Source organism: Columba livia, chromosome 24, assembly GCF_036013475.1.
Source record: "Columba livia isolate bColLiv1 breed racing homer chromosome 24, bColLiv1.pat.W.v2, whole genome shotgun sequence".
NCBI lineage: Eukaryota > Metazoa > Chordata > Aves > Columbiformes > Columbidae > Columba > Columba livia.
Window position 1 is genome coordinate 5,727,144 of NC_088625.1, and position 13,079 is coordinate 5,740,222.

The following is a 13,079-nucleotide window of genomic DNA, read 5'->3' on the forward strand; positions in this document are numbered from 1 at the left end:
TTCTCATAAAAATGCGCGTTGAAGAGGAAAACCCCGAGGGTTTTTTGGAACAGAAGATGTTTTCTGTTCCTGCCACTAATCCCTGTTGCAGAATGAAAGAGGAATGCACACTTGGAATCTTTGTTGGGGTGTAGAAGGAAGCTGGCAAAGGATGGAATCAAAAGCATTGTTATCAAAACTCTCAAAATATGGTGAAATTTCGGGCTTAATGATGTCACTTTAAATGCAGCTATTCGCGCTGGGGCGTTTTTTTGGGGCACAGATCGCACTTTCAAATCCGGCTAATTAGTGCATCGTGTGTAACCGAAAAGTGTGTGTGTTGCCATTTTTTTCTGCAACACCTCCTACAGGTTACAGTAAAACACCACAAAGCGACACCAGATCCTCCACAAACACTCCAATCCGCCTTCTCCCTGTGACACGAGACAGAAAATTCCCATATTCTTGTCGGTTGGAACAAGAGAACTGCAAGTAACCCTCACCCTTCCGACCTTTATTCCTCGGCTGTGGGTTGAGAATGTCAAAGAAGCTCAAGTCCTGCTCCGAGCCAAAGGTGCGAAGCTGTTTATTTTCACTCTGGAAATGTATATATTGCTGGCAATGTATATATTGCGGGAGGCAGATGCTTGACCGAGGTGTTCCCGGCTTATCTGGCGTCTGGCAAGTGTATGAGCGACGTCCCTTCGAATCCCCCAGATATTAAAAAGTCCAGGCACCTTTCAGGCTGAGATTTGCTTTAAAAAAAACCACACACACACAAAGAGAAGCCAACAAAAAAGGCAACGTCGCTGTTCTTTGCCAAGTTTAAACGAAGAGTGATGCTGTGGCGCTGCATCATCTTGTTTTTCTTGCTATCTGCTGGATCCGAACCGGCTCCCGGGACCGATTCCATCCCATGTTATCATCGCGGGGCCCCCGCATGTTGCTGAGCTTGGCGTTTTAAAGTCTCATGATGCAGCCGTGAAGAGTCTAGAACCTTCTCCCTGCTTTCTATTTTATTTCTTTGGGGACGCCAGCTCCTGGAATCTCCAGCCGGAATTCGGCGAAGCGGGATGAGTCTGTGCGAGTGAGAACAGGCGGCTGAACCTGCTGGAAAACTCTGCCCGTGATGAAACTTTAACGACTTTCCTATCGGTCACTCGTGTTGGGGCTGGTCTTGCTGGAGAGAGCTGATGCACAGGAGGAGATCGAGGGCTCTGACTCACCAACTGCGGCCGCTCAACGTTCCCATCCCCAAATGCCACCCGGGCTGGGGTCCCGGCCTCAACTTGGGAGCCACGGAGCGGCTGAACCCTCAGGCTGTGGTTTTGTGATTGTCGAGCGACGCTTAATCCATGTTCTTTGGCACGAGGAAGGAAATAAATTATAGAATCATAGAATCATTTTGGTTGGACAAGACCTTCCAACCCAAACTCCTCCTCTCCTTCCCCGTGTTCTGTTCCTCCTCGCGTGGGAGCAAACCTGCCCCGACCAGCACAATTTGTTGTGTCCACTTTTATCTGGGCCTGAGGCTAATGGGATTATTTTGCTGTGGAATATCGTTGCGTCGGGATTCCGTCCCTCTAGGCTCAGCTCAGAAACGTTTTTGTTGCAGAATCCAGACGTCAATTTGGAAACCAGTTTATGGGGGAGGAGAGCAGTGAGGATGAATCGTTCGGATCTTGTTTTAATCAGGACAGGGCTCTTTTCTGCTTTCTCCCTCGCCTGTTTGCTTTTTAAATAAGGAGACGGGGGTTCAGCAGCGTCAAAAGCGGCGATTTCAAGCCGGTGCTTTTGCAGAGGAAACAGTCAAAACTTGCGCACGATTCCAGGTAACGACAGCGACTTAACGACCGTGTCCTGCGGCCACGAGTTCGCGGGCTCCTAATTGCTGCTGACGTCAGGCGGCGGTGGACGGGGTTGCTATAAATTCTGGCTGCAGGTGCAGATTTAATAGTCGTGCAGAGTGTGGATCCCGGCAAGTTGCAACAGAGTGAGTTGGACTCAGGGTAAGGCAGCTAAAAAAAAACCAACCCCATTTTCCTGCCTTTTTTTCAGCTCGTTGCTGGAGGCTGCAGAGGGTCTGACAGGTTTTCTGATGCCCAGAGCGAGCCTGCGCTTCTAATCCTTATTTATTTTTATTTTTAATCAAGTTTGATTCCACTTACAGAAACTACAAACACGGGCGATTGTCCTTGACGTGCAAAATGCAAAGTTTTCGCAGGGGCAATGACACAACTCGTAGCTTGGATAATTAGGCCGGTGCGTCGTGTTTTGTATGGGGATATTTAATTTTTCTTCATTTTTGCTGGCGTTCTTGCCGTCCAGAGCTTATTAATGAAGCTTCATCAGTCCATCTAAGGCCTCGCGCTGTTGGAGAGCGAAGTTTTCGTGGATGAAGTTGCTCCCTCGCCCAGGTGAACACTTTAAACCTTCTTTTTTTTTGTTCTTTGGCTGAGTTTGCAGCTGGATCCGCTGGGTCTGACTCAGGCGACGGCCGCACGATCGTTGCTGCACATGGGAGGGAACAAGCCATTCCTGACCTGAGGTGTTGCTGCTGTTAAATTGCCTTAAACTGGTACTGAAACCTCAATTTTGGTAAAAATCACTCAGTCAAAAACCCAATATTTAGGCATTTCAGCATAACCTCAGCCCTGCGGAGCTGTCTGTTAGCTTCACGCTCTGTTCTTTTTCTTCTTTTTCTTCTTTTTCTTCCCCTGAGGCGAGAAGAGGCAGAAACCATCCCCACTTCATTAGCGTGCCGGCGGGGGGGACTGTCTCAGCTATTTTTTCCCTGAAGTTAATAATAAAATTAACCTAATTGGCAGGCCTCCTTGTGGCTAAGAAAGCGTGGCTTCTGCAATCATTTATTTGATTATTTTTTTGCCTTGTTGTAATGGAAATCTCCCCAACATGCGTCGATTAAAATACCAGTGACTTGAGTGACTTTTTGGCCGCATTCTGCAGCGGCTCAGCACACAAACCGTTAAATTTTTCATCGCTCTGCTCCCAAATTTCATTTCGGCGGCCGATGCCAAAGCCTGCGCTCTTCTATCAAGACCATATGTCCGCCAAGAGCGAGGCTTGAAACTCAAGGTGTTTCTGAAATACTGGAGCGCAAATTAAGTATCTGAGTGATCTTAACTGTCTTCTTAAAGAAAAAATATATACGTCTCTCCATTAATCCCCTGAGTTCTACGCAGGGCTTGATAAAGCTCAACTTTGATCCGAGTCCAACAGCTGATACTGACCCTGAGACTTTCCAGGCCTGGAAGAACAAGTCGGCGAAAAAAATCTCTAGGTTGTGCTTTCAGGCCAATACTTTAATACTTTTCTTTCTTTGACGCTGGGGCTGTGCCAGTTCAAGTAAATTCCTGCTGTTGTTGACGATAATCGCTAATATATGACATTTTGAGCCCCCAAAATTGTTCTCGGGCTTCATTGCTGATTCGCGGGGTGGGTTTAAATCGCGTGAAGCTTCACACAAGGAGCACATTGCCTAAAAAATCCTGATTGAATCATTAACTGGGAACAACAGGCAGGTTTTGGGATCCATTTGGCCGCTGGACCTTCCCGACATTCAAAGCGAGGGCTGGAAGAGTTTGCGCAACCGCGATTTCTCCCCTTTGGGTTGTTCTGATAAGGATCTCGAGGGTTCATTTGCTTAAAATGTCATAAATAAATATGAACGTAACATCAAAGGGCGCTTTTCCTCGTAACTTTTAAATGGGGCTCATTGGCGCAGACGCCTTTGAGTTTGTTTCATCACATTTTCTATCTTGGTTTATAGGGTCACTGTCAGCAATTATTTACTTTTTGGTGGGATTTTCCCTTTCAGGTTGTTTTAGGATCAAGAAAACATGGGGCTGGCAGGAGCACGAGGCTGAATTTGGGCATTTCTGCTTTGAAATACGTCATTTTATTGCTTGCAATCACAAAATCCCTTCGATGATGCCGTAACTCCAACACAAACGCCTAATTATGGTCTATTTAAAAAACAAAAAGCCCGGCTCCTTATCTCATTGCTCGCCTTCCTGGAATTTAATTGAACCGCAGCTGATGAGTAAAACGGGAGCGCTTGACTTTTATTTATTTACTTTTCATTCTTGTTTTATGCAAGCCGCGTAATTAGGACCACGTTGACCCTGATTGCAGCCGCCTCTCGCCTCTTTAATTTCTTCGCCTATTTTTTGGCAGCTCCTGACCCCGCCGTCCTGCTGACCCTTCCCGGGGCGGCTCGCGCTGCCCTTCGCTTTGTGCCGCGCTCCCAACGCCTCATGTGGAGTTGATTATTTCCTCGCTCGTCTGGCCTTTTCGGTGCCACGGCTCCCGAGTCACTTCCATTTTCTTTCCCCCCCCGTCTTCTTCTTTTTCCTTGTTCCTTAGCGCTGACCGCGGTGAAAGGAAATGCTTTTGCTGGCGACAGGATCGGTTTGCACGCTCGGCTGCCTCGATTGAGAGCCTGAAAAAAAAAGACGGGAGGGGGAGGGATGCCGAAGGTGCCGCGGTTGCTTTTTAAAGCCCCGTGTTAATTGAGCGCTCGTTAAGCATTGGGCAAAGTGACAGTTTGACGCAACTCGGTTGGTTTTTGAACCCGCGAGGGGGTTTCAAAGCCGTGTCTTTGCGAGGGGGACGGCGCGACGCGTGGGCACCGGGGGCTGCGGGTAAACCCGCCTGAGGCCCAGGGGGGTTCCAAAAAGCGAAACCGAGTCCATCTACCAGCTGTTCTGCTCATTTTGCTGGACCCCGGGAGGACGGGGTTGATCAAAGGCCCCGCCGGTCACCGAGGAGCCGGCGCACAGGAATGTCTGAGCGCTTGCTGTCGGAATGCCCTTCAATACCTTCCTTTTATATACTTCTTTTTTTTTAAGGTGCCTCGGTGTGAGATTTAATGATCTAACTCATCTCACTCGCTCTAAAACTGCGGCCTTTTGCTTAATTTTAGGGGTTTTGTTTGCTCCGAATTCAGGCGCTTTGCAAATCTGCGATTTTTTTGTTGTACTCGAGTCACAGTGTTTTAATTCTGGGGGTTCCGTTCGCTCTGAATTTCTGCGCTTCACAAATCTGCAATTTTCATTTTAGCTGTGGAAACAATCTCGGGGAGCACGTAAAAATGAATTTGGGATGAGAGGGAACGTTCCCATTGGAAATCGGGACAGAAATTCCTAGAAAGGGTTGGAAAACAGGCTGCTGTCCCAGGAGGGGTTTAAATGTTGCTCTTAAGGCTGTGGTTTAGTCCCAGGTTTAGGTTACGGTTGGACTCGATCTTGAGCGTCACCTCCAACCAAGCTATTCCATGAGGTGGCAGGAAGATGATTCAGGGAGCTGAAAAAAAACATCAGAAAAGGGAAAAAATAAGAGTGTATGAGATAATGTTCTTTTTATGTGTCTGTGAGCAACTCCAGGTTGAGCATTGGAGGAAAATAATTAGACCTGAGATGAAAATGTCTTGGTGGAAGCAAGAAAAATGTGAATATTTCCCATGGAGAGATCATTGGTGAAACCGGGAAGGGTTTGATCCACGTCTGTCTTGATTCAACCTTAGATATTATTCTTATTTATCCGACTAATTCCTGGTTTATTTTACAAGGGCCCTGTGAGTGTCCAAATGGGATTTTGGGGTTATTCAGATGCTGGCAAAAGGGAAGAATCGGGTTTTCCCATCCCTAAAGTCTTTTAACACCCGCTTATGTGTTAATATAATATTAGAGACGAGGTTTTTCTGCTGGGTTGTTGAAGACCACAAAACTCCCAGCTGTGGTTTTGCCCTCTGCACCGAGCAAGGGGCTTTTCAAGCAAAAAAAAAAAGCAGATATTTTTGGGTTTGTTTTACATCCACCAGCGAATTTCGGAAGCAGATGTTGGCGAAACTCCGCTTGTCGTTAGCCACTGATGCTGCTCCAATTAAAGCCAGTATTTTCCTTTGATTTTCCTGCAGTCTTTGTGGCTTCCCAGCTGATCTCGCCACGAAAAACCCAACGCGGGGGTCAAACAAGGAGTTGCTGTTGACACTGGCGGCGAGAGAAAGAAAAACAGAGAGAAATCAGAGCCCGGATCAAGTCGATCCCTAAAGATAAAGTTTAGTTAAAGATAATGAGCCGGCCTTGTTTAAAAAATCCCAGCTGCAAAAGAAGCCGGTAGCTCCATGTGCCGGGGTTAAAGTTGACCGGGAATAGACGTTTCATTGCTTTTCGTAAATAAATAGTGAAGGTTCAGCCAAAAAAAAAGAGGAGGGGAAAAAAAAAGCGCCGCTGCCCCCCGGCCCTCTTGAGCGAAGTGTTTGATGTTAACAAGTTCTCGGGGTGTTTACTCTGCTGGAGCGAAAATTCAAATAAACCCAAGCGCTTTCCACCATCTGCCTCTTCCCCAAGCAGCTGAAAGAAGTCGGCGTCAAACCGCCCCAAAACAGGAGCGAAACTCCGCGGAGTTTCTTGCAACGGTCTCAAATTATCATTAGAATCCTGCGGTGGAGAAGCAAATCACTCTATAAAGATCCCTTTATTATTAAGTCTTTTCCCAAGGCTTATCTTGCAAATATATATATTTTTACAGTGATAAAACACTCTTATCATTAAGCAAATGGGAAAGCAAATGGCTCCACAAGTGCTCAATAAATAGAATTATTTCTCTTGCGTATCGTTGCACTTGTTTCTATAAAATTTCTACTTATTGTACATATTTACACACGTGCCTGATATATGAGATGTTGAAAATACATGTTGGCTGTTATCAGCGGTGAAATGATGTGGCTGGGCTGATAAATGAAGTAACTGCACTAAACGAACCCGAATCTTATTCATCATCATCCACCAGGCAAATAGAAAATTAAAGCAAGCGGGTTATTTTTCTTTCATGTGAAGCGAGTGATGGAGACTCTTAGAAATAGCATTTCAGAGAGTGATTGAATGATTTCATTTGTATTTTGCTGGTCGGTTTTGTGCTATATTTTGGTGGTTTTTTGGCACTGGGGTGGTCAAGGAAAGACCCAACCTCACATAGATAAAAACACACAAAGATACCTCAGAAATGTATATGAGAAAACAGGGAATATAAATGACAATAGTATTAGTATTAATGATTGTTTTGTGGTAGATTTGCCACTGTTTAGCTGTGAAACACCAAAAGGAACAAGCAGGTGACGTCTTGCTGAGCAGGTGCTGAGTGAGACTAATTAAAACTTCATCAAACGAGTGGCGCCCAGTGATAGACGGGCAAATCGTGATGGTTTGCAAACAGTATTATCTCCGATAGATAAGCTGTTTACTTTGGACTTTAATTCCTCCGCTTGGGAATGGGTCTAATTTATCAAGTTTGCCACAGATGCGGAAAAAGAATTATATTAAAAATAGCACTTGGAAGCATCGTTAAATTCAGCTCCCGACTCATTTTTACAGATGGTTTCTATATCGTGAAGAACATCGGCTGTTTCCTGGCCGCCCCCTTTTTTATTTTAAACCCCGACCGCTTTGTTGTGAGTGACTTTCAAGACTTAACCCCCGGCTTAATCTGTTTGTTTTGCAGTTGTTTCGGTGCCTCGGCTTAATCCGGAGCTTGTCTTTAGGCCAGCGTTATGAAGCCACGGCCCGGCCGCTTCCAGGCCCTGCTCTTTGCCGCTGCCGCTGCGCTCGTCGCCGCCAACGCTCCAGGTAAGGCCGGATTGACGCAAATCCCTCAGATTCTGGAGGTCGAGCCCGGATTTTGCACCAGCAACAATTTGGAGCCGCTAATTCAGCGATAATTTGCTTTTAAGGCAGCGCAGAGCGGTTAAACTCAGCCTTACGCTCAACACACGACGTTACTTCGGAAAAGGACGTGGAAGACGCTCCGTTCGTCCCTCGGAATCTCCAATTTTGCCGAGAGGGTTCGAAATTCACGGGACGGGGGGGGATAAAATCACATCTTTGAACCGCGCCGGCCGCACTCGGAACGGCCCCGGCGTCTCGAAAATAAACCAGAGGCCTGGTTTTAATCGCCACATCTGCTCTGTGTCGTCAGCTTGTCTTAACGTAACCGCACCAAAAAAGCAGCTTTTACTACTTTTAGCACTTCATAGCCCGGCGTTAGAAGCGAAAGGGGTAAATTTGATTGTTCTTTTCAAGCGGTCGGAGGAGATAAATTCCAGCTGCGGGGTCAGCGCTACCAATTCCCACTTCGTGTCGGTGTCACGGGCGTAGATCAAAGTGGCTTTTGGTGGCTGACGAGCTCAAAACACTTCAATTTTTCTCCCTCGTATGCCTGGAAATTTGAACCAAACCAGCGGGAAAAATGATTTTCTAATGAGAAGCTCAAAATGCAAATGTGTGAAACGCTTGGACAGCGTTTTTATGGGTTTAATTAATTTTTTGAAGCGAAGCCACACTTTAATTTCCAGTTTTATTCGCTGTTTCAGAGAATCACAGAATCCCAGAATGTGAGGGGTTGGAAGGGCCCTGGAAAGCTCATGCAGTGCAATCCCCCCATGGAGCAGGAACACCCAGATGAGGTTACACAGGAAGGTGTCCAGGCGGGTTGGAATGTCTGCACAGAAGGAGACTCCACAACCCCCTGGGCAGCCTGGGCCAGGCTCTGCCACCCTCACCCCCAACAAGTTGCTTCTCCTCTTTCAGTGGAACCTCCTGTGTTCCAGTTTGCACCCATTGCCCCTTGTCCTGTCCCTGGTTGTCACCCACAAGAGCCTGGCTCCATCCTCCTGACACTCCCCCTTTCCATCTTGATCCCCAGGAATGAGTCCCCCCTCAGTCTCCTCTTGTCCAGCTCCAGAGCCCCAGCTCCCTCAGCCTTTCCTCACACGGGAGATGCTCCACTCCCTGCAGCATCTTGGTGGCTGCGCTGGACTCTCTCCAGCAGTTCCCTGTCCTGCTGGAACTGAGGGGCCACAACTGGACACAAGATTCCAGGTGTGGTCTCCCCAGGGCAGAGCAGAGGGGCAGGAGAACCTCTCTGACCTACTGACCACCCCCTTCTAATACAGCCCAGGATGCCAGATAATTCATGGTTCTGCGAAAAACACGACGTTTCTCATCTGAAATTCATCTGTTTAAGCACAGACCGACTTAAGAAGAAAAACATGAACTGAGGGCTCCACCTACAAGAAAATTGTCTTTTATTTGGATTTCACTTAATATGACTTTTTGGAATTCCTCAACAAACTAGAGATTATTTTCCCTTGCCCATTTTTAATTTAATTTGATTTTTTTCTCCCCTATTTCTAAGCAAATAGGAGTTACCGGTGTGAACTCCTCGCTCCCTTTGTACAAAATCTTCAGCGAAGACTCACGTAGACTACAAATGGAAATAATTCCCAGCATTTCACTGGCCGGGACGGGCAAAAAATTCCCTCCCGACAAGAAGGAATTTTCATCTGGCAAATAAAGGGAATCTCATAACCCAGTTTTGCGCAGCTGAACCTTTTATTTATTAGCGGCTTTTCCTGTTTCTGCTCATCTTAAAGATAACGGGCGCCCGATTCGTCACTCTCACCCTGATAAAGTCCATGTATTTGGATTTAACAAGAAGCATTGCTGTTTATCAAGCTTTTTTTTTTAAATCCTGCTATTTTTTATTAATTCTGCAGACTTGAAGCCTGGGGATGTATCTCGCCCTTCCTATATATTGAATTTAATTGCCGCGGGTTCAGAGTTGCGTCTCCAAGTTTTCCCCAGCGTTCGCAGAAATTTGTTGCGAGTTCCGAAAAGGCGACACTGGCTTGTGTATCATGAGCAAAATAGAGTTTAGAGACACTTTATTTTGAGATGAATAGCGTTTTTTTTAGGAATATTTAACTTTCTGATGTGAACAGCAGCGTTGGGAATGTTAATGGAACAGATTATAGTCAACAAGTCAATGCGTTGTTAAGCTTATGACATGAGTTAATGCAAAATGGTATTTAATAAGTGAATATATGTATTTTTTGGTATTTTTTCCCTTTCAGACCTGACCCCCCGCTTCATTCTGGAGCCGCTCTCCACCATGGGGAAGCGCAGTGAGCCCGTGCGGCTGCGCTGCGCCGCCGAACCTGCCACGTCCCGCCTGGGTTGGCTGTTCAATGGGCAGCGCGTGGCCAACGCGGCCGTGGAGACCCGGGGAGGGTCCCTGACCATCCGCTCCCTCGGGCCCAGCACTGCCGGCCGCTACCAGTGCGTGGCCAACACCAGCGCCGGTGCCGTCCTCAGCAGCCCCGCCATCGTTTCCATGGCCAGTAAGTTCATTTTGCACAGAATCCCAGAATGTGAGGGGTTGGAAGGGACCTTGGCAGATCATCCAGTCCAGTTGCCCCGCTGCAGCAGGAACACCCAGATGAGGTTACACAGGAAGGTGTCCAGGCAGGTTTGAATGTTGATATTGAATGTTGATCCCCAGGAATGCGTCACCCCTCAGTCTCCTCTTGTCCAGCTCCAGAGCCCCAGCTCCCTCAGCCTTTCCTCACACGGGAGATGCTCCACTCCCTTCAGCATCTTGGTGGCTGCGCTGGACTCTCTCCAGCAGTTCCCTGTCCTGCTGGAACTGAGGGGCCACAGCTGGACACAAGATTCCAGGTGTGGTCTCCCCAGGGCAGAGCAGAGGGGCAGGAGAACCTCTCTGACCTACTGACCACCCCCTTCTAACCCACCCCAGGTACCATTGGCTTCCTGGCCACAAGGGCCCAGTGCTGGCTCATGGTCACCCTGCTGTCCCCAGGACCCCCAGCTCCCTTTCCCCTACGCTGCTCTCTAATAGGTCATTCCCAACTTACACTGAACCTGGGGTTGTTCCTGCCCAGATTCAAGACTCTACACTTGCCCTTGTTATATTGCATTGAATTTTTCCCTGCCCAGCTCTCCAGCCTGTCCAGGTCTCTGATGGCAGCACAGCTTCCAGTGTCACCACTCCTCCCAGCTTGGTGTCACCAGCAAACTTGCTGACAGTCACTCTATTCCCTCGTCCAGATCACTGATGAATATATTGAATAACACCGGCCCCAGCACTGCCCCTGAGGCACTGCACTGGGTACAGGCCTCAACTGGACTCTGCCCATTGACCACGACTCTCTGGCTTCTTCCCTTCAGCCAGTTCGCAGTCACCTCACTCCCCGCTCATCCAGACCGCACTCCCTCAGTTCAGCTGTGAGGATGCTGTGGAGACTGTGTCAAATGCTTTACTGAAGTCAAGATATTCATTATATCCCTTGCTCATTGTATCCACCTTAACTGCTTTGCGTCATTTGTCTTCGACTCCTCATATCGGTGGTGTTTTCCCTCAGCTGGTATATGATAAATTACACGTTTTTACCAATCTTTTTTATTCCTGAGGCTTATCGGGTGATGCGTCCTTGGCACAAATCCCCCACAGAGCTTGTGCGACTCCATCCTTGGGCATTATTCAAAATTCAACTGGGCAAAACCACAACTGATGGATCTTAGCGTGGGCAATAACCTCATCTTGAGCCCAAAGTTGGGTTAGAGTCCTCAAAAGTCCCTTCAAACCATTATAAATAGTTATAATAATTTATATCTGTAAATAATTATTTAGTAGGGACAATCTTCTGTCCTTTTAGGTGCAATTTCTCTTCTTCCTGGTTCTTCTAATCAGCCTTTTTGTCTGTAAATTATTTGATCTTTGAGGACTTTAGAAGGGAACGGGTGACATTTTCCCTGCGGAAAAGGCACCGCAGTGCCAAGAATGTGAATATATTAATAACATTCCTCCGATATATTAATAATTTTCCTCCCATATATTAACAATCTTCCGTCGCGAGCATGTTTTGGTTGAATCGCGTCATTGTCGAGCGGGATTTAAGTGATTTCTCACCAGCTTCTCCTCTATGGACCATGTCGAGAATCCCTCCGGGAAGAGAATTTCTTAAAAGCGACGAGAAGCGAGTGTTTTGCTAAATTACTGACCCATAGCAAGACCCTCTCCGGGTGGCTACCCTAGAAAAACTTCACCATTTCAAGATACTTTAAACACCAAGAGCCATTTTCACACTTTTTTCCTCCTTTTTGAGGTTTTTTGTAGTGCCGCTGCCCTCAGCAGAAAGGCAATTTCACCGATTTTTTAAACAGCAATCTTATTTATTATTAAGCGGTTCAATAACCATTTAACCCCCTTTCCCAAGGCTGCTCTGAACACTTCACCACTTGCAGGTCTGGCGGATTTTGCTCCGGTGGCAAAGCCGGTGGTGGCGGCAGAGGAAGGCGGGACGGCGCTGATCGGCTGCGACGTGCCCAAAAGTCACCCCAAGGCGCAGGTTCGCTTCCAAATACGAGGAAAATGGCTCGAAAAATCAACAGGTGAGAAGTTTTCCGTCCCTGGTCAGTAATATGAATGACCAACAAAAGCTTTTACCTAAACCCGCCTTTGTGAATTAAAATATTCTGCATGATAGCGCCGGTTCTTTGTGAGCCCACGTATGGAACGCGTTGATACAGCTGACAAATGATTCAAACGAAATTTGAGAAGTAAGCCATTTCTTGAAGCTAAATATATTTTTCTTATTTCCTTCCCCTCTTGTTTAGACAAGTACCTAATTCTCCCATCTGGAAACCTGCAGATTTTGAACGTGTCTTTAGAAGACGAAAGATCCTACAAATGTGCCGCGTACAACCCGGTGACCGGTGATCTCCGAACAGAACTCGCCGGACAAAAGCTCATCGTCACACGTGAGTGTCCAAAATTAACACGTTTCCAACTGAATAAATAACATCCCGAAGATTGTTTAGCCTGGGTGTATTGGCTGAAATATCCGCTGGTCTCTATGTAATGTCTGTCCTATGTCATTTGCACCTTTAATTCTTATTTCCCCTTGTTGTGGCTGCTTCGCGAATCCCGAGAGGACAGAGCAATTACCCCTGGAAAAAGGGATGTTGCAAATACTAAAAACTGATTTAGGGGCGGAATTTCAGGATCATCTTCTCCGATTCCACGTGGGCCTTTGTTTTGTTCAGCTCTAGACATTGTTTATTGTCCGTAACCTTGCAGGTGCTGTTTTGTCTGAATAAATATTTTGCAAAGTGCAAAATACGCCTTATGTTGCAATTGTGCAGTTTGGTAAATACAAGCAGAACTTTACAGCTTAAAATTTAGCAAGTCCAGTTTACCAAGTAACACGAAGCAGAGTATAT

General features: G+C 46.9%; 1 protein-coding gene across 3 annotated transcripts in view; it reads left to right on the top strand.

Moving 5' to 3' along the window:
* The window catches only part of CDON (cell adhesion associated, oncogene regulated), a 43,851-nt gene that overhangs the window by 6,245 nt on the left and 24,527 nt on the right, over positions 1–13,079 (top strand). The window contains exons 1-5 of one of the 3 annotated variants that reach the window (XM_065040599.1): positions 1,047–1,811; positions 7,501–7,625; positions 9,911–10,177; positions 12,102–12,248; positions 12,474–12,617. In XM_065040599.1, the coding sequence (XP_064896671.1) occupies positions 7,550–7,625; positions 9,911–10,177; positions 12,102–12,248; positions 12,474–12,617 (634 nt within the window). In that variant the 5' untranslated portion in view covers positions 1,047–1,811; positions 7,501–7,549. Of the gene's footprint in view, positions 1–1,046; positions 1,812–1,967; positions 1,989–7,500; positions 7,626–9,910; positions 10,178–12,101; positions 12,249–12,473; positions 12,618–13,079 lie in introns of those variants that run through there. The other 2 variants (XM_065040598.1, XM_065040597.1) reach the window with 2 other exon arrangements.